Source organism: Peromyscus eremicus, chromosome 22 (genome assembly GCF_949786415.1).
Source record: "Peromyscus eremicus chromosome 22, PerEre_H2_v1, whole genome shotgun sequence".
Classification (NCBI taxonomy): Eukaryota; Metazoa; Chordata; class Mammalia; order Rodentia; family Cricetidae; genus Peromyscus; species Peromyscus eremicus.
In genome coordinates, this window is record NC_081437.1 from 19,989,525 (window position 1) to 20,009,867 (window position 20,343).

General features: G+C 48.1%; 1 protein-coding gene across 1 annotated transcript in view; it reads left to right on the forward strand.

Moving 5' to 3' along the window:
- Capn13 (calpain 13) overlaps window positions 1–20,343 on the forward strand; it is a 51,498-nt gene that overhangs the window by 17,092 nt on the left and 14,063 nt on the right. Inside the window, exons 6-12 of the mRNA XM_059248177.1 lie at window positions 620–694; window positions 5,339–5,424; window positions 9,520–9,594; window positions 11,175–11,320; window positions 13,149–13,291; window positions 16,939–16,950; window positions 19,409–19,611. Coding sequence (XP_059104160.1) covers window positions 620–694; window positions 5,339–5,424; window positions 9,520–9,594; window positions 11,175–11,320; window positions 13,149–13,291; window positions 16,939–16,950; window positions 19,409–19,611 — 740 coding nt within the window. The remainder of the gene's footprint in view (window positions 1–619; window positions 695–5,338; window positions 5,425–9,519; window positions 9,595–11,174; window positions 11,321–13,148; window positions 13,292–16,938; window positions 16,951–19,408; window positions 19,612–20,343) is intronic.

Here is a 20,343-nt window from a genome sequence, read left to right on the forward strand (position 1 = left end):
GGGGGTGCGGTGCACTATTGGAATTCGGTTGCCCCCCCCCCTCCCCAAATTCTCACATACTGCTTCCTTATGACCAAGAGCAGCATGTGGGCCAGGGTTGACCAGAAGGCTTTCAAGGTGTCGGAGAAGATGACTATAGCTATGGTCGTTTTCTTTATATTTATAAAAAGCCCTGGTTCTCACCAGCCATAGGGGTAGCAGGTCTCATAGTTTGCATGACCCCCAAATTATTTGAGTCTATTCTAAGATGCCTGGCTCCCTGTCTCCACCACACTTCCTGTACTCTTAACATTGGCCAAGTCATACTGCTCCTTCAGTCAGCGGGGTGGACGACCCTGCTGATATGTGTTATACTGTGTCTTGCTCATGACACGTGGTCAATGGAACAAGTCCTCAGAGCCCTGTGAGTTTTATAGTCAGTGGGGTAGGTAGCTCCTGGGCATGAAACATTGGGATCTTCCACTCAGTAGCTTCACGCTCCTGGGAAGGGTTTTACACACACACACACACACACACACACACACTTTCTGCTGGAGGTGGGTGGGTAGCCCACTGGCTCAGCTACTGCCTGCATGTATTTTTCTGTGTCTCCAAAGAACTCTGTTCTTCTCTTCTGCAGCTGACGGACGAGTCGGAGGTGATGGAGAATGGACTGGTGAGCCAGCACGCCTACACAGTAACTGGAGCCGAGCAGGTAAGGCTGAACCACTAGCCCGGCGTCTGTCCCTGGGATCCTCTACACAGGAGGTAGAGGCAGATGACTGCTGCAAGTCCAGTAGCTGACAGGAGTGTTTCTTTCTCTCGCTCTACCGTAACTCCCACCTCCAGCAGTCTCAATCCCTTCTCCAATGTTACAGTGCCTAGGGTCCTTCTCCCCATGACCGTTTTTCCCCTATATCTTTGCTCTCTGTGAAGTGATCACAGAGGTGTGGGTATCTAGTTATGTAGGGGATTTACTCCAAAGAGGGGTAGAATGCATCACCCAATTGACTCTGAGGAACACTTTACCTTGGAACTCAAGTCATTTGTAACATACAAACTAAACTGATAGAGCAAAGGCCCCCTCTAAACTACACATGTTTAAGCAAGATAGCATTTGCTTCTCTCTCAGGTAAGCAGGTGATCCTGGGTCAGTGGGTGTCTTAATCACTGTTCCATTGCTGTGAAGAGATACCGTGACCATATTGGTTTTTCAAGACAGGGTTTCTCTGTGTAGCTTTGGAGCCTGTCCTAGAACTCACTCTGTAGCCCAGGCTGGTCTCGAACTCACAGAGATCTGCCTGCCTCTGCCTCCCGAGTGCTGGAATTAAAGGCGTGAGCCATTACTGCCCAGCTTCCAAGGCAATTCTTATAAAAGATTAACTGGGGCTGACTTATCATTTTGGAGAGTTAGACCATAATAGCCATGGTGGAATCAGACAGGCATGGTGCTAGAGCAGAAGCTGAGAGCTTTACATCCTGATCCACAGGCAGATAGATAGAGAGATAGATGGGGGGGCTTTTATAACCTCAAAGCCCACCACCAGTTGCACACTTCTTCCAACAAGGCCACACCTCCTAATCCTTTGCAAATAGTTCCACTAACTGGGGACCAATCATTCAAATATATGAGCCTATGGGGGGGGGGCATTCTCCTTCAAACCACCATACTAGGTAACTGACATCCAAAGCATTAGATTCTATTGGTAGGTTCAAACTACATGGTACCCTTGTCTTCCAGCTTGGGAAAAGAAAGAGGCCAGGGGCCACCCTTTGCTCCCCATAGTGGACAAGAATCAGAAAGAGATCCACCTCCCCTGCCACACACACACCCCACAGCCCATTAGCCTGCATTTAATCCCCCAGCCATACAGTGACCCAAAGGAGGCTGGAAAGTGAAGCACACTTTGTGGCTGCTTCCATCTGCTCAGGTGCAGCTTGACTCCACGAGGAGGCAGGCAGTCTATAGAACTTACTACAAGTGAGTGAAAATGTGTGTGGTTCCTGGATCAAGCGTGATCCATCTGGAAAGTGCTAGGGAAGTCCAGCTGCCTCTGTTCTAAAATGAAGACGCCGTGAGCTGGTAGGAGAAGGACCTGTCTGAAAGTCACCGAGATGGCTACCTGTGGCATAGCTCCCTGGCACCTGACCCTCCCCCCATTTTGTACCTGCAGTCATCATACAGCTGTGCACTGACATTTTCTGACCTCCCAGGGGTTCCTACAAGTGTTCCCTGTAACTGTATGTCCCACTACTCTTGAGGTCAAGCACAGCTTCCATATCCGAAGAGACAGAGTTCCAAACTCCAGGACAGATCTCTCACAGGTGCCTGTAAACTAAGGAATGCCGAGTGTCAAGTGCCTTCTGTGCCCTTCTCAACCTGTCTTAACTCTTCTGTGCCAATCTGTCTCTCCCATCCACCAACTGAAAGCTGATTACCTCATTGTTTCAAGTCATAGTTCACAGCATGGGGGACCTTATTCTGTCCCGTCTGCCTCCAAAATGGCAAATCAGCATCAGTATACTTGAAGACAGTAGGTGTCTAATAAATGCTTCTTAAATGGATGAATGCAGTTACATGCATGAATGAATGCATTTGCTCTTGGCCTGAGAAGATGACATTGTTATTCCCCTATCACAGAATATATGACAGAGGTCTAGAGGGCATTTCCATGAGTAAGGTCATGGCGGCTGCAGACTCCAGTCCTCCGAACTGTGCACCAGACCTTCTGTTCTACTCTCTAGACCTCTTCCAGGGATTGTCAGTGAAGCCAGTGGTACTGTCATCACACTGGCCATGTGTGGACACTCCATTTCCTATAGCCCCACTCTCCCAGATGTGGACAAGTCTCAAGATTGCAAATAGATTTTATCTCACGTGGCAGCTGTGGTCACTTAACTATGCCGTCGGTGTTTCTAGATGGACAAGACTTTGATATTGCTTGCAGAGTTGAGGAAAGAGAGTGGTCATCGGTTAGTGTTACCTGTGGTGAGCATGGGATGAGAGAGAGGCCTGAGCAGAGCACCTGACCTGGGATGACAGATGATCAAAGCCCTATGGCCTGTATAATCCTGCCCTGCTTTTCCGAGCAGGTGTCACATCACAGAAGATACCTTCAGGAGACGTTCTGTGAAAACGAATACATTTGGAGAATGCATCTCCTCATTTCTGCCTCCTGCAGATGGAATGTACATTCACAGTTTAAAGGTTCTGAGAGCACCTTCTTTAGTGCTCCTTGGTTTTAATCAACCATTAACAAGGAAACCACTCTTTCTGGAGTAGAGCTATTTATAGCCAATAGAACTAGCATTCATTCAAGAAAATACATCTAAGAATCTGCTATTTAGGACAGGTGACCTGGGCTATCTTTTGTCCAGTGACACCTTTGCTGAGAAGGCTGACCAAGGTCAAGAGGATGGTTGGGAACAGTGAAGCCATGAGCCACCCCATTCATATCCCTATCCATGGTCTTAGCTTTGAATGTGACCTCTGCATCCCCGGCCACAGACTACATAGCTACCAACTGGGCAGGGTCATAAAGGACACAAGGGCTCAGGGATTTGACTTTGCTAGAGGCTCCCTCCCCCTCCAGAGTGAGAAGGCTATAACTCTGAGCCACAAGTGCTAAGATTAAACCAGCCTGTAAATGTAGTATGCTTTTTAATCTGCTCATCCTCCCTCCAGGCAGGACATAGACAGGAAGATAAATGAAATTGGCATTTTTTATTATGCACCTAGCTCTGCTGGCAACTCCCCTGGGCCAAGGGGTGAGTGTTTATCTGCATGCCTCATTTAGCCCTGCTCTCAGCCCTCCTGAATCACTGGCTACTTCTCCTCCCTAGGCCCAACTGAGCCCCTGACTCCACTGGGCATCAAAGGAGGCACTCATAGAGCTCTGTGGCACACAAGGTGACCCTGCTTTGTGGGGACCAGCAAATGCTGGCAGCTGAGTGGAGGCTTGGGGTAGGTCAGAGAGGATGAGGGCCTGGGCTTGTGCCAGGAGCCTCTGCCCTCTGGAGGAACTGCAAGCCTCCCAGTGCATGCTGGTAAGAGACTGGGCAGACCTGGAAAGAAACAAGCAAAAGACCTTTTCTAAGCCAAGGTCCAGGCTCTGTACCATGCCGTTCTTCAGAGCGTATCTGTGAGTGGTCATGTGGGCCTAAGCAAGGTGACTCAAGGGTTATGTCTGAGGCCAAGGCCACAGCCACATCAAAGAGTCTTTTTCCATATCTAATTCCCAAATTTAGAGTGAGGCCTAGGGAACTGACAGCAGCTAGGATGAGAATTCTCCCTCTGCCTGCTACTTGCTTACTCGGTCTTGGGAAAGTTTATTTACCTCTCTGATTCTGTCATTTCCTCTGCAAGACAAGGATTGTAGAAATGCCCACCCCAGAGACCGGAGAGTAACTTAGCTGGGGGCCTCGGCACAGTTTCTCCTTGCCCAGTGAGAGGCTGTTGAATTTCTCAGCCGCCTCTGCCATGGAGTCAGTGGGCAGCCCCCTCCTTCCCTAGGCGTTCCATCTCCTTAGACAGCATTAGCATGGATCAATAGCCCCACTACAACTCAATCATGCTTCAGTCCCTCTCTCCAGGCTGAGGGCTCCTGGCTCCCGGAAGTGGGGGCTGGCTGGTTTGTTGCTATCTGGTGTAACAGCCGCAAAAATTCTCACAAAATGGCACAAGTGAAACCCTGCATGTTGGAGGTGGGGATGAAGAAGGGGTTTAGGCTATTAGAGGCCACCTTCTCATACACCGGGGGTCTAGTCAGGGGCAAGATGGAAGGTTAGCCTTGGCTATCCCAGCTCCAAGGATGCCCCAGGGTTGCTCATATCGGCCTCCTCACAAGACTCTACTGCAGCCCCTGGTAGGCTTCCGGCACGGATGCAGGCTGTACGGTGGGATAGAGAAGCCTTCTGTGAGAGGAATTAGACAAGGCAGGGGACCACACAGCTATCTCCCCTACCGCCAAATGCAGCAGCCCATGCTAGGTGTCTGCAGTTAAACCTGAGTTCACCCAGCTCCAGGAGACAGCACCCAACATGATGGAGCACCCAACATGATGGAGCTCCCCCTGCACCTGCTGGGGGCCGAGCAAAACAAGGATCATTTTCACACACACCCCCTTCTCTCTCCCTCTCTCATTCCAGCTCCATGCAGGCGGCAAGAGAGACATTGATTTTTTTTTTCTTCTTTTCATTTTTCTCTTGGCTGCAGCCAAATGAGGTCAGAAGTTAAATTAGTCCTGGGAGGTAAAAAAAAAAAAAAAAAAAAAAAAAAAGGAGCTGCATTCATACTTCAGCTCTCTGCTGACTTTTGCCAGAGAACTCTGACGGTTGCTTTTTCTGTTCCTCCTTACAGATTCAGTACCAGAGGGGCTGGGAAGAAATCATCCGCCTTTGGAACCCCTGGGGCAACACAGAATGGAAAGGGCGCTGGAGAGATGGGTATGAGTGCTGGAAACATGGGCAGATGTCGATTCTTCACTGAGCACCTGGGCAGGGTCTGGCCAGCCCACTGCAGGCTTCGCTGTGGGCCTGGCCAGTACATCACTGGTTATGGCTGTGGGTGTACTTCCACTCCCAGGAATCGTTTTCCAGGCGCTTATTAGACACCTATTATGTGCATGTGATGAAGTTAGGTAGGTGCTGTGTACACACACACACACACACACACACAAATGGGAAGACCCAGTGTCTGTCTCCCAAAAGTCTCTGAGATCTCACATACCCAAGATTAGCAAAGAGGGAAAAGAGGCAGGATGGGAGCCATGATTGTCCCTTGGGAAAAGACAAGTAGAGAATAAAAGCATCCTTCCTGGAAGGAATTCTTTGGATTCAGATGCTGATGATGCCCACAGGATCAGAGTGGAGCAGGCTCCATGCCAGGTAGAGCTGAGGACCTGAGACCATGATCTGGGTGGTCTCTTTACCGAGCAGACTCAGATGCTCGACCAGCCCTTGACCTGGAGTTCTTCGTGGACCCACGTGCCTGCAGTACCCCTTGCTCATGATGAGGGTTGCTGAGTAGCTAGGTCTCCAACACCCTGAAGAGCATCTGGGTACTCAGCAACTTCATCCAGGTGCCGGAATGGTCATTCTCAGCCACCGTAGCCTGACCTCTGGTACCCGACTGCCTGCCATGAGCAATTAAATGTTTCCACATGTGAGAGAGAATATTCAACATTTGTCTGTCTTTTGTCCCTCCCATTGGATTTTTTTCCTCCCACCTCAGTCCCCAGTGCCTTGGTGGCTGAAAGGGAGGAGGACAAAGGAGCAGCAATACTTTATTTGCTTCTCTTGGTGGCCAGTGGGGCTGGGTCTGTCTCATTCCACTCAGGATCTGTGCAGACCTGTTTAAAGGCATCAGAGCACAGTGACTGCAGTTTCATTACCAGTTGGGGATGGGAGCATGATCAGAAAGGAAACGCAGTGTGTCAGACAAACAGAACAAGACCCAACAAGTAGTGAAAATCAATAGGGTTGATTTTCACAACAGCTCTGGAAGTCACATGCAGACAGCCAGTGTGTCTGGACAAGCCGCCAACACCCCAGTGGGACTCCCTGGGCTTAGCTGAGGCAAGCCCCCTTGATTGGTTGTGGGCCCTGGAGCTGGTGTGTCCCTGGCCTAATGGATGGGCACTTAGCGAATAGTGTGAATGTTTGATGGAGCAGGGAAGAGAAGGAGAAAGGAAGGAGGGAGGGAGGGGAGGAAAGGAATGAAGGGAGAGAGGGATGGAGGGACGGACAGACAGATGGAGGGAGGGAGGGAGGGAGGGAAAGGGGAAGGATAAAGGAAAGTAGAGAAACATCAGGACAAGTCTGTAGAATAAGCGTGCCTGGAACCTCCGATGCTCCCGGGAGATAGGAGGAAGGAAATGACCTTGGGAAAACATGCACCCATGCACTGTCCCAGCCTGTACAATGCCTTCCTTGTGTCCTCTTTCTTCTCTTGCCTCTATTCTTAAAGTTATGTTTTTCTCCTTTATTCCCTCCAGGGGATTAAACACAGGGCTCATGCATGCCAGGCAAGCTCTTCACCACTTCGCTGCACTCTCAGCCTTCTTGATTGTCTGTCTGAGGCAGGGTCCTGCTTTATTGCTTGGTCTAGGCTTGTTTCACTGTCACCCAAGCTGGCCTTGAACTTGCCACCCTTTCGTCTCAACCTCTGGAGGGGCTAAGATGACACACCCGTGCCAGCCACCCGACCTGGATTATCCTTTACTTTTTCCAAAGTAAATCTGAGTAACCTCTGGCTGTCCCCGGTTCTCCATGCCCAGCACCCCAAACTGCTGAATGTGGCCCAGAGGATATTTTGATTGGCAGGTAGAAATAGAACACGTCAGACCATTGACAACAGGTTCCCTAAGGTGAGGGCAGACAATAAACTCAAAATGGTTAATATTTCCCTTTGTGTCTTCTGTGACCAGTGAAGGCCACAAGGGACATCGGAGCTCAGAGAAGAAAAAGGTCCTGTGGGTGGACATATTTAGGGAAAACATGACAGATGGCAATGAACAGGAGGTGTCCTTGTGACAAGGGTATAAGGTGTGCTTCAGAAGAGAAGCAAGGCAGGGCCCCTCTCCCTAGCCAGGAAACTGCTGGGCTATGGCAGAGGAAGCAAGGATGGGGAGAAGGGGCCTGAATCTTGGATTCAAATCCTACAGGAATGAGCATGGATGGGGCCTCTAAACAGGAGTGTGTGTACAGAGCAGTTTCCACCCTGTAGGATCAAGTCCCCTGGCTGAGTGTCAGCCCCCCTCTCTCGCCAGAACCAGGCTGGAAGGAAGTGGTGGGGACCGCATAATCACTGTCTCTATGCAGGTGGTCGATTTCTCCCCTACTCCTTAGGAATGGAGACGGATGGCGAGAGCCGGATGGTTTAATCTCAGCCATAATTGAAATTTCAGTCGCACACACTTAAAGGCAAACTTGCATGAATCAATAGCGTATTGATTTACACTACATTTATTTTCCCTTACACACTGCAGAAAATGTAATTATCGCTTAATTATAAAATTGCCATTTTACAATAACACATCTGACTGCTCCAGCCAGCCGCCGGAAGCCTGGGTGGTGGTCTCTGCCTCGCTGTCCTGACACAAAGGTGACCCGGGCTCTCAATACAGGCTCCTCTGTAGGAAAGATCTCATTAAACTGTTAGGCCTCTGGGGCCTGGAACCTGGAGCTTGCCTCTCCTCTAAAGCGCAAGCTGAATGAGGAACAGCTGTGGCCTTTTGCCTAGAAGGATCTCTTTCCCATCACACCCCAGGACTTGCTTCTGGAATGCATCATCTCTGTAGTGTAGCTAACTAAACAAAAAAAGACAAAAGTCATTGCATGGAGTGGGTGTCATGGTGTGTGAGGTACCTGTGATAGTATCACGGAAAGCAAGGCCACTGCTCTCTGGGCATCTGGAGTGTAAAAAGAGAAAGACAAAGCAATGGAGGAATAGCTACACAGGGGACTAGGTGTACGGGAGCCCAAAGGAAGGGCCAGGTCTCAGCATGAGCATGTGAGCATTAGCCAGGCTTCTCACGCAGAGTCCCCATTAGGTGAAAAGATGCATGAGAGGTAGCAGGTTAGCATGGATAGGAGTGTTCCTGATGCAGGAGCATCATTGTGATGAAAGCCAAGAGGTGCATGTGGGGAGGCGGGAGGAGTCACCCTCTTTAAGGAAATGAACGATCGCTGGAAGAGGACCTTCAAAGGTGGGGTGGGGCAGGAGCAGCCCAGCTAAACCTGGGGAGGTTGGCAGAGGCCATGGTTTTCTTAAGGAGTCTGAACTTTGCCCTGGCAGTGACTGGCTGCCATCAGCATGTTTTAAGCAGGGAAGTGACATGATCAAGCCCCTGCTTTGGAGGGCTTGTTTTGGTGGCCGTGTGGAGAAGGGGTAGGAAAGTGGGCAGGACTATGTGCAGGGAGATCAATGTGCATGTCCGTGAGGCTGAACTAGGGTAACAAGTGGAGGAATGGGACCAGGGCGTCTGTGAGATGGGCCGAGGAGGTAGAGTCAATAAATGAGTAATATTTGGTGACTGTCAGAAGTAGAGACAGCAAAAGGCTCTTGTGTTCAAGCTCGGTAATAGGAGGAAGTAGAAGAAGGTGTTTGAAGATAGGAGGTAGTTTTTATTAGTGTACATTAATTGTACAAATCGTGGCGTCTTTATCCATGTATAAGATGTATTTTGGTCATTCCCCCACTTTATCACCCTCTCATGTCCTGCCTCCCCTTTCCCATTGTTAATTTATGGAATCGGCCCAGGCAGCCCCCAACAGGTAAGTTGGTAAACGAAATGTGGTCTATGTACACAATGGAGCTTTATTCGGCCAGAAAGAAGAGTTAAAAACACGCTATTAGCAAGGGGAAAAAATGGACAGAACTAGAGACTAGCATATTGAGTGGGAAAAGCCAGATCCTAAAAGACAGATGTCGGGTATTCTGGAGTTTCACAAAAGTGGGCAGGTGACTTGAGGTCACCGTGGACCTCTTGCTGTCATGTGTGAGAGGTCTCACTCTGTGGTCTTTCTCTCCATCCTCAGGTCCCAGGAGTGGGAGGAAACCCACGACCCTCGGAAAAGCCAGCTTTATGAGAACAAGGATGATGGCGAGTTTTGGTACTTTCTTTAAGGATTCTTGAAGTCTTCATTTCCCAAGCCCTCCATCCCAACAGCTTCCCTTAACCTTTTGTGAGGTTGGAAATCAGTGGTGAAAAGACCTGCTTAGAGGGAGCCTAATTTCTGTCCCAAGGGACAACAGCTTTGAACGGCAGGTGGTTATGGCCCTCTCTCCTCGGTGGGAAGGTTATCTTGGAGATGAGACACTGGGATCTCCCGGATATCTTGACAGTAAAAAGGTAGTTTCTCAGCGGTTTGGATTTGGAGGCCTGATTGTCGCCTCTGATTTCTATCAAGTAGGGGGGAACTCAGCAGCTCCAGTTTGCTTTGGAAAGACTCTCCCAAAAGAGGAACTGGAAGCGAATCTTCCACCCTGGCCCTGGATGGGATATCACTGTCCTTAGCTAGAAGCTATTCAAGACTCACTACCTTGAAAACACATGCCATGCCTTATGTGCACATCTTAGAGAAGATGACCATTTCCTGGAGAGTTCTCTGGTTTACTTGGTGACCTATTTTGGTGCGATATAGCACGTATATATGAAAACAAAGAGAAACAGCAGGACAGATCTATAGAATAAGCCTGGCTGGGACCTCAGCTGCTCCCTGGAGAACAGGAGAAAGGAAATGAACTTGAGAAAGCATGGCTATGACAGCATAAACAAGCCCAGTACAGGTTCAAACCAGACAAAATCCCAACACTGAGAAGAGGAAGTGGACACAAAGTCCCACCCTTAACCAAGAAACCTTTTGCAATTAATACCTGCCAGGAAAGGGAATATTTGTTTTTTGCAGTGGAGTGTCACTGGGTATACCAACCATGCTCCAGGGCAGCCACTTGACAAGAAATAGTAAACCAACAGACTAGTTTTTATCATGCTTGATTTGGGTTTTGTTTGTTTTTTTAGTTTGTCTTTTTTGATTTTCATTTCTTATTTTGTTCTTTTCTTGAGAAAGAGAAAGGACATGATATTGGGTGGGTAGGGCAGTAGGGAGGAGTTGGAGGAGAGGTAAGAACATGGTCAAAATACACTGTATGAAAACAAATTAAAAAAGGAATTTACCATGTGTGAAATAATGAAAGAATGCCTAGGTCTGTAGTTCCTAAGAATCAGAGAGACAGGTGTCAATTAGAAAGGCAAATCTTCCCCAATATCTCTATTTTAATTCTGGCACAAGGCTAGGATTTTGCTGTGGCATCCATGGGTTTTCTTAAAGACATTGGCAATGGATTTGCAATTAGGAAAGGCAAGATTGCTTACAGGGTGATGGACCAGATATGGAGAGACCCTGGCCTTTGTTCCACTGATCCTAAAAGGACTCAGTTGGATTATTGGGTTGGGTAAGTAGTTTTTCCAGGTGACACAATACCCAGACTTGTCTCTTCCACTGCCCTGCCAAGCATGGGAGGAGATTCTCAGGGCAGAAGCACATGACACCGAATGTGCCAGAGACAGACTTTGGTCTTTGGGTAGGCCTATGGTAAGTCAACACCTAGGCACTTCTGCTGACTAGAGAGGCACAGTGAAGGGGTAGGAAGCCAAACCCGGTGATTTGGGCCGTGTGTCTGTTTTCCACAGGATGTCATGTCAAGATTTCCAAGAGAACTTCTCATGCCTCTTCATCTGTAACCAGATCCCCATCACCCCGGATCATGGAGTCACACCCAATGAAAGATGGCATCAAATGATGTTTAAGAACCAAGTGATCTCGGGAAACATGGCAGGTGGTCATTCTGCTGGACCAGCAGCTGTCAGCCGTAGCTCTGCCCTGACTTGTCTCTGACTCTTCCCTCTGGTTAGACCACTAGCCTGCTGAAGAAAGCAAAGGAGTTAGCTTCCAGGGCCAACTAATGCTTCCCCAAACACAGTGGCTGCTAGTAGGGGTGGGCGGGGTAATGACCTCTCCTGGCTTCCACACCCTGCAGGTCCTGCCACTCAGTTCCACCCACATCTAGGGTGGAGAGCTGGCTCTCCGCTCTCCAATAAACACCCAAGACAGGAGGGAAGGCTGGGGAAAGAGCATGGGAAAGGAATTCAGAGCCTGGTTAAACCATCATCTTGTCCACACACTAGCTTTGTGCCCGGGAATATCACTGTATTCTCTGTCCTCAGCCTCCACAGCAGCAAAGAGTATTAATAGTAATCCCTGCTTGCCCCCTTGAACCCACAGAAGCACCAGCCAGACACAGGGTAAATAGTCCTGTCTGGCTCATGAGTTAGCGACGGCAGGCACCTCTATCATGACCCTTCACTATCCATCATGTCCCCTTTGTGACGCTGATGACTGGAACTGTGCTTCCTGTGGCGAGGGTCTGAGATAGTACATCCTCCATAAAAAAGGCTATAAGCATAGCTGTGTGAGAGAATGTATGTTTACGCTTACCTGTCCAAGAAAGGTCTTCTTGAAGGACCCCAGCCAGACCTTAAAGTAGGCTTCACTCTTTATCTCCAGGCTCTGTTGATCACTTAACTCCGAAAGCCTTATCACCAAGGAGGCCACACAGACTAAATGGAACTGCTGAGTCATTCTTTCTTACTCATCTCCCTAAGCGGTGCCTGCCTGACCACATCACAAAAGCCCTTTTCCTTGGCTGTAACGTGCATTAGTGAACTAAGCAGATTCACACAGCAAGACCACTTACAGAAATATCCTACAAGGAAGAGAAGGAAGGAAGGCAGCAGTTGAGTGCCTGCTCTATGCTGCTGCTGAGTGCATTTTAATCCTCATCACAGCAAGGCCATGACCATCATCATCTTCTGTGTCCCTGCTCGTCCTCCAGAGCTCTCTAGTTGTGACCCATGCCTTCTGAAGAATGTCCACTCATCTAGATCCTGACTGCCCTGCTGCACTATGCATTTGAGTCTTGTAGTTTCCATGTGAGCTCTCCTCGTGGTTCTGGCTTGACTAAGCATGCCTTGGTATAAGAGCACTGTAGACCACCTTCCTACCACCTCTTTCCTACTATCTTTACCAGTGCTTGGTGATTGATGCCATTCAAAGCTCTCATGGTTATTGCCAGTACAGTAAGTCCATGCATACTTGGAAACTCTGTAATTGTACTTATAAATAGCACTTAGAGCTGGCCACGATGGTGGTCTCTTATAATCCCAGTACTGGGAGGTGAAGACAGGTAGGTTCCTGGGGCTCACTAGCCAGCCAGCCTAGCCTGCTGTTGGAAAGTCCTAGGCCATTGAGAGACCCTGTCTCACAAAATAAAACCAAACAAAACCAAACAGTGGGCAGAACCTGAGAAATGAAACTTGAGGTTGACCTCTGACCTCCACAAATGTGTACACACACACACACCACGACTGAATTTATAGTTTAGTTTAGGAGACATTGCTCAAGTAGGGATAATATTCCCCTCCCTGATTTTAAGAGAAAAAGACTGAGGCTCAGAATATAAAGAACTTGTTTCACAAGTACTAACTGTGACTCTGCAGACCCAGGCCTTAGCTTTCCAAACAGAGATTAAAACCCAAGTCCATAAAGTACTGCACTGGGAGCCCTGTGGTGTTTCTGAACTCTAGTAATGGCTCATTCTCTTCTAGGAGGACATGCGAGAGATACTCAGTATCTCTTTGGTGTTCAAGAGTCTACGGTCGGCAACAATGTTGTTGTGGCCTTCACAATCATGTCACAGAGCCTGAACACAGAAGAGGAGATATTTCCATTACAGTTCCAGGTGTTCAAGGTATGCAATCTGTTCGGGGACTTGCTCTTTGGAGACACTATATTCATTCGGAGCTAGATAGAGATGCTGGCCAAGCTGGAAGATTTAGTAGTAAAAGCTCAAAGGCTCTGTAGCATTCATGTATCCAGCTCTAAATTTTTAAGAAAAATTTAAAGGAGAATCAGACTTGACTATTTTTTTTTTAATTTTTATTCTCTTATGTATGTAGCTATGTATGAGTGTGTGCATGTGTGAGCACAGATGCCCATGGAGTCTAGAAGAGGGTTGGAGCCCTCTGGAGCTAGAGTTACAGGCAGTTGTGAGCTGTACTGTGCAGCTGCTGGGAACAGAACTCTGCAGGAGCAGCATTTTTTCTCAACCCAAGCCATCCCTCCAGCCCCTTGCCCATCTTTTAAATGGCATATACCCCTTACCTATGCCACTTGTGTGGTACGGCTTTCCAGGTATGCTTCACAATCGAAGGCCTGTATCTCAAGTGCTCAAATAGGAGACCAGCTTCTAGAATTATGCAGATCCTTGAGCCAGTCCCAAACTCCTTGAATCAGAAATTTAAGGGCAGTCTAAAATGATCTGCATTTTAACAAGGTCCTCAGAGGCTGCCTACTTGTGCCATTTTTGAAAAATCATTGATTAAATTTAAATCATTGAATAAAATTACACACACACACACACACACACACACACACACACACACACGAGACAGATAACTAAGGAACTCGTTTCAAAGAAAAAAGTTACAAAGCAAGTCTAATGGCTCAGCTGCCTCTTCTCCCAAGAAATTTAAAGCATCCCAAAGGTAGAGGGAGTGAGTCTCACATCCCACAGCCTCATTGTACAAATAAGACTGTGAATCCCTGTGACGTTAATAGTATATCTCCTCACATTAGAGTTGAAGAAACTAGTGCAATGGATGTGAAATGGCATGCCAGCATTAATGGTGATGCTGAGACTGGGCACCAGATGCCCTTCAAGCCCTCAGTCAGACACACCTGTCACCTTTAATGAGTACCACGGAGCTCAGAAGTCTGTTAACACACTAGGGTAGAGATGGGATTAGCCTCCCAAACAACTACAGTTGCTCACTGAGACAAAGTAAATTTCAAACACATGGGCCTCAGCCCATTTATGGCCAGACAAGTTTCCTGCCTCCTCTGCTCATGGAGAACTGTCCTGCTCACAGCTGTGTCTTTAGCTAGTGAGAAAGTCTCATGGATATGGCATTGCAGAGTCACAAGCATGTTCTCATTTAATACCTCAAAACCATGGCTATCCCTACTTTCATAGATATGAAATCCAGAACTCAGAGAAGAATAATCATTTTTCCAACAACTGGGGGTGATGGATAAAGTTTGATCTCAGCACTTATAAGCCCAGGCCCAGGGTTCTCAGCAGGGCTTACATACTTGCTTTTCTCGTGGTACCCAGAGCAACAAGAGAAAACAGGGATTCTGGCCTTGCAAGGAGAGCCTGTTGGGTTCCATTCTCCTAACATAGTTCAGAACTCTTGCTTCTTCCTACCCCTTTTACTTTATTCTTTAAGAGTCGAAGTTCCTACAGAAGAGATTGTTGGGATTCAGTACAATACTCAAGTTGCCCCAGGCCTGCCAAGACTACCAGAGAGCATCCTTTAAGGATGCAGTGGTAGACAAGTGTCATTTGATCCTCCATCCGGCTCCTGCCTCCTCTTTGGTGGGAGGAAGCACGTGGGCTTCCACTGCCGTGGCTAAAAAAGCCAAATAACTCCCTGTCTCCAGGCCTCGGATGCAGAAGGAGAGCTTTTGTGACCTGGGCGTTTCCACTTGGGTATCCCTTTCACCTCCATTCCAGCCACCTCAGTATACACACATACCTGCTCATGCCAATACCTGACTACCGGAAAATTAAACAAAAGAGGCAGGAAGAAGCAGATGTCGTTTACAACAAATTCCTTGGCCCAAAAGTAGCCATATAGGTCAGTCTATAGGCTCGTGTCTAGCTGTAGAGTCTTCTTATTTAGCTCTCATCTCCCATTTGAGCTTCATTTTCTATACGATTCCACCCATAACCAGTGGACAAACAAGCTTATGGCTCAGGAGCTATCCTGAGGTTGTAATCAACTCCGTCTTTAAAATTCTCCTGAGCTCCTTTCTCCGCTTGGCACAGAGATGCATTATCTCTCAGCTGACACTCACCAAAAGTGCACTCAGACCAGAGGCCTCCTCAGGCTTCCTGCGATCTCAATGGTCCTTCCAGGATCCTGACTGAGTTAAATGCCAAAGCCAGTCTATATCTCATAAGATTCTTGGGGGACTGGAGAGATTGCTCAGTGGTGAAGAGTGATTGCTGCTTTTGTAGAGGACCTAGGTTGGGTTCCTAGTATCCTACTATGGTAGCTCACAACTGTCTATAACTCCAGTTCCAGGCTTTTCAATGCCTTCTTCCTTCTTGGACATTGGGCATGCACTTAGTGCATACCCATATATGCTGGCAAACACTCATATACATAAATTTTTTAATCTTAAAAAAAAAAAGATACTTTGGTTCTTTTTGCATTCCAACCAGAAACAATTAGTTTACCAGCATCCAGGCTTATGGGAGTCCCTAGGGCTGAGCGATTATAATGCTAATGCAGCTGAAATAGGGTTCCCAGCTTAGTGTGAGCCTCCCCAGCAGCTGTGGGCACACTGTTCTGTCTTACATCAACCGGATACCAGCGGTGTGTGAACAGGCAGGAAAAAGTCAGGACAGAGAAAAGGGACAAGAGTCCACGCTATTTCAACCCCACTCCCCAAAGGTCCTCCCACAAGCCAGGGTTTGACACCTCCCTCCCAGTATCTCTGGCTCACGTGGGTCTGATCACACCCACAAAGGGGTTAGCCTGCATGTGTAGCACCCCAGCTCCCCGTGCAAAGGAATCAAAACCCAGGCTACCTGGGCAGGACTGTGCTGGATGGGAAGGCGGACTTCCTTGCTAAGGAGGAAACACAGCTTGCCCAGTTCCCTGCTCTACCTCTTGCCTGCCCAGCCTCTGTTTCCACGCATGTGGAACAGGACCCAAGCATCTGTTCAAAGGACTGTGCTGAATAGCCAGCGGATCACACAGAAGGACTTTGAAAATTGTGGAGGGGCATAAAAATGGAACTCTGTCCTTGGTGCTTCCCGCCATCCATATGTGCACATACATTCCCTACAAGGGGAGGGTAGTATCCACAGAACAAACACCTGTCATGTTTACAGTCGGGGGTGGGGATCAAACTTGTCTTCTATCGGTGCCCTCCATATTGAGGGATTTGCACTTGACTTTGGGAAATCTGCACTTGACTGAGATTACGTCTTATCTGTGGTCCTCTTGGTGTCCTCTTCCTTCTGTATTACCGTCATAACTCTGAACAATAACCATATCTTGCTCTAAGACATAAAGGGGATGCTGCCTCCTCTCAGATATCTTTCTTCTTCAGTTTCCTACCCTTTGCTGCTCCCTGCGACAGTCTAGGTTTCCTTTTCTACAACTCCACACAAATGAAGACTCTATCCCCACCCCTAACACAAACCCCACACACCAGACAGGCTGGCCACACAAGAAGTAGCGTGTGCCGTGCGCTAGGATGAGAGACCCAGTCGTCTTTCTGTTGTGTCTTCCTGAAGCCCTTTTTTCCTCTCTCCCACAGGTAGACTCCCAGGTATGGCCCACTGCTGTCCTCACTGACTTCCCACACTTCTGATGCTGTCCCTTGGTAAACTGTTATGCCTCTTTCCAACACTGGGGACTCCACGTGCCCCAAGTCCACAAATTGGCTGATTCCTGAATCAGCTGGCAGCATCTCCAAACAGGTCAACGAACTAGGTCAGGATTTGTTATGTTGGTATGTGGGATGGACCCCATTAGGCGTCTCTCTTTAACATCCAAGAGCGGCTGCAACAATGAAAGCATCCCAGAGCATTTGGTCCTCCTAGAGAAGCTTGGCCCAGTGGGTTTCTGTGCATTTGAGATGATGGCGGGAGTAAGGGGTACCTAGGGAGGCCCTTTAGACTATTAAATTAGTCCCCAAATCTAGCACTTGCTGGCTACATAGAGCTTCGAGACATACCCCCTATCTCTTCTCAAATAAGCAAGTGGATATCTTTTTATATTCAGTGACCTGACCTGGTCAAGTATTGATACAAGATCTGAAGGCTATAAGGAAGGATGGAAAGGGACAATGGACTTCTGAGGGCCTGACCTCACAGGCACAGAGCCTGCCATGACTGTGAAGTCTGCAGTAACCTTCCTCTGTTGCCAAGAGGAAGGTACAGTGTATGGACGAGGGTCAAGATGTGGCCATAGACAGCAAATGGTAACAGTGCCCCAGCCCAAGGCTGTTATAAGGTCCCAAGAAGTAGACAGTGTCTAGAGTAGCATCTCCCAGAGCAGGGAGACCTAGAAATACAGATAGAAAGTTGGCAGGAAAGAGGTCTGACCCTTAGCCATGGCCCAGCCACAAAGCTGGAGCTTTGGATCTACCTCTGGTCCTAGGTACCCCAGCCATAGGAGAACACCTAGAAGAGTTCTGAGGGAAGCTCTCAAGTGAATGAAATGGATCAGAGTTCCAGTTTCCTGAGATGGAGAACACAAAACACAGCGGGGACTTGAGTGAGAAAATGGTATAAGTCCCACCATTAGAATAATAGGACCAGCTCTGTACCTTCCTGGCCATGAATTTGCGTGAAGCAGGGTCCTCTATACACTACACCAAGGTCTCCTATCACTACTCCCTAGTCACACTTCTCACTGCCCCGAGCAAGGCTACTCTGAACAGGGCTGCAAAAGTATGGGGCAGAAACCGGGCGGTGGTGGCACATGCCTTTAATCCCAGCACTTGGGAGGCAGAGCCAGGCGGATCTCTGTGAGTTCGAGGCCAGCCTGGTCTACAGAGTGAGATCCAGGACAGGCATCAAAACTACACAGAGAAACCCTGCCTCAAAAAAACAAAAACAAAAACAAAAACCCATATGTATATATGGCAGAAGGAAGGGCAGCAGGTAACCAAGGCCATCCTAATCTAGCTTGTAGGAGGAAGGCTGTTCGCACGCCTCTGCACACACATTGACACCCAGTGCCAGAGGTCAGAGCTGCCCTTTTGGAAAAGAACTGGCCCTACCATTACTTCTGTCAAAGGACCTAAGAAAACCAGGTCCCCAAACTTACAAGGGCTGCTGTTGAGAGCAGCAAAACTGCTTTGGAGGTTCCACCTGCCCTCTGCTGTACACCTGGGGCAGTGGCCCACCTCCTGCCTAGTCTTAGCCCTATCCCCTGATAGGAACTTCCACATTCCCCCTATTCTTCCCCCAAGGCAGAGCCCATCAATAACCATTTCATGCCGTATAGCCATTCTAAATGGAATCACCATGCTCACATGTAGTAGGAAAATTTGTTTAGTAAGGGGTTTTTATTATATAATATGTATGTGACATCTGGTAATAGGAATCGCGTTATATTTATTGTTTTATCTGTAAGAAAATTTGAAATAAAAGGAAAATGATTGAGAACCATTATTTTCCAATGAGAAGGAGTCCCGAGGCTCTGCTGGAGAGATGAAAGCGAGGGAGAGAGGAAAATTCAACCCTGCAGTCCTGTGGCAGCCCAGCGCATATGATTAAAGGTTTAGAGGAGACATAGCTGTGGGGACCCCAGAAGGAATTCAACACTGGAACACTGCCACTAATTTCCATGTCTTCTTTGCACATAAATAAGAAAGAAAACTAGAACCCCAGGATGCTAGTAGATTAGTGAGATAAAATTACCTGTCAGATACTTGTGCATCCACTGTGGGGTCTGGAATCTGCCAAGTCCAACCGTTTGATATTGCAACATGATTTTTATCATCGATAAATGTGTCGGGCCACATCCCTGGCTATCCTGGGACCCACAGACTACAGGTGGGACACACCTGGTAGATAAGATGCTATTGGGGTTTTGTTGTTGTTGTTGTTCGTCTGTTTAATGTTGGGTCTGAGCCACCACTGTCTCCTTTTCCAGGACTTGTAATGCTGGGTTGGGTGAGCAGAGAAGGGTCTAGAACGCTAGAATGCAGTGACCGGACCTGGTGCCAGGTTTCACATATGGAGAGGTCTTTCTCACAATAATCTTGTTTCTTCTAGTTCCAGCAGTTCCAGGAGAGACTGCCACCTGCCTTTTTCTCCCCATTTAGAAGCGCCGCCCAGGGCATAGACTATGTATCCAAGTGCAACTTCACCAAGTCCTTCCACCTGAGCCCCGGGGTCTATGTAATTGTCCCCTCGGCACACCGCAAAGAAGTTGAGTTCCTGCTCCGAATATTCCTCAAAATGCCAGACAAGGACAGGTATAGAGGCGCTGGGGTCCTGAGGGTCTCATTCCACCCCAGTGTGTCTATGTGTCATATGCAGAACATGGTGTGCCAAGGACACAATACGAGTCTTGCTCTTGAGGCGCTCACTGCGGTGGGGTATGAGAAAGTCCATGAACCTATAACTTGACCCCAACAGCAATGTAAAACTGCATGAAAGGACAGAATGGAGGGACTGCTTCTGGCCTTAGGGACTGGGAAAGGCTTCTCAGAGGGAATGACACTTGAGCTGGTCCTTAAAGGTAACTTCAAGAGAAGACCATGCATGTAGAAAGAAAGAAAGCTGGGAAGAAGCAGGGATGTAGCAGAGCACAGGGCTTGTTGAATAAGCATTGTTAGTCATATGCATGGGAAGATCATACTATGTATTACATTCACTTGTCTGAAACATGGCCCGAATGTGGGGTAGACCAGAAAGCCACAGTGGCCTGAAAAACAGACTCTGATTCTACAGAGTCTTGAATGTTAAATCATGGGTCAAGATTGGGATCAAAAAGTCCTGTCCCTTGCCTGAGGCAGGAGTTACTATAGTCAGATATTAATATATTAACAGTGAATGTGTAAGGGTGGCCATCACTGCCAGTTCAGGGTGGAGAATGAGTCAAAAGTCTTCTGCATCCTGGCAGTAGACGTCACTGTCCATGTGCATCTCAGAATGCACAAGTCAGTGGCTAGCAAACCAGAGTATGTCCACCTCAAATGGCCATA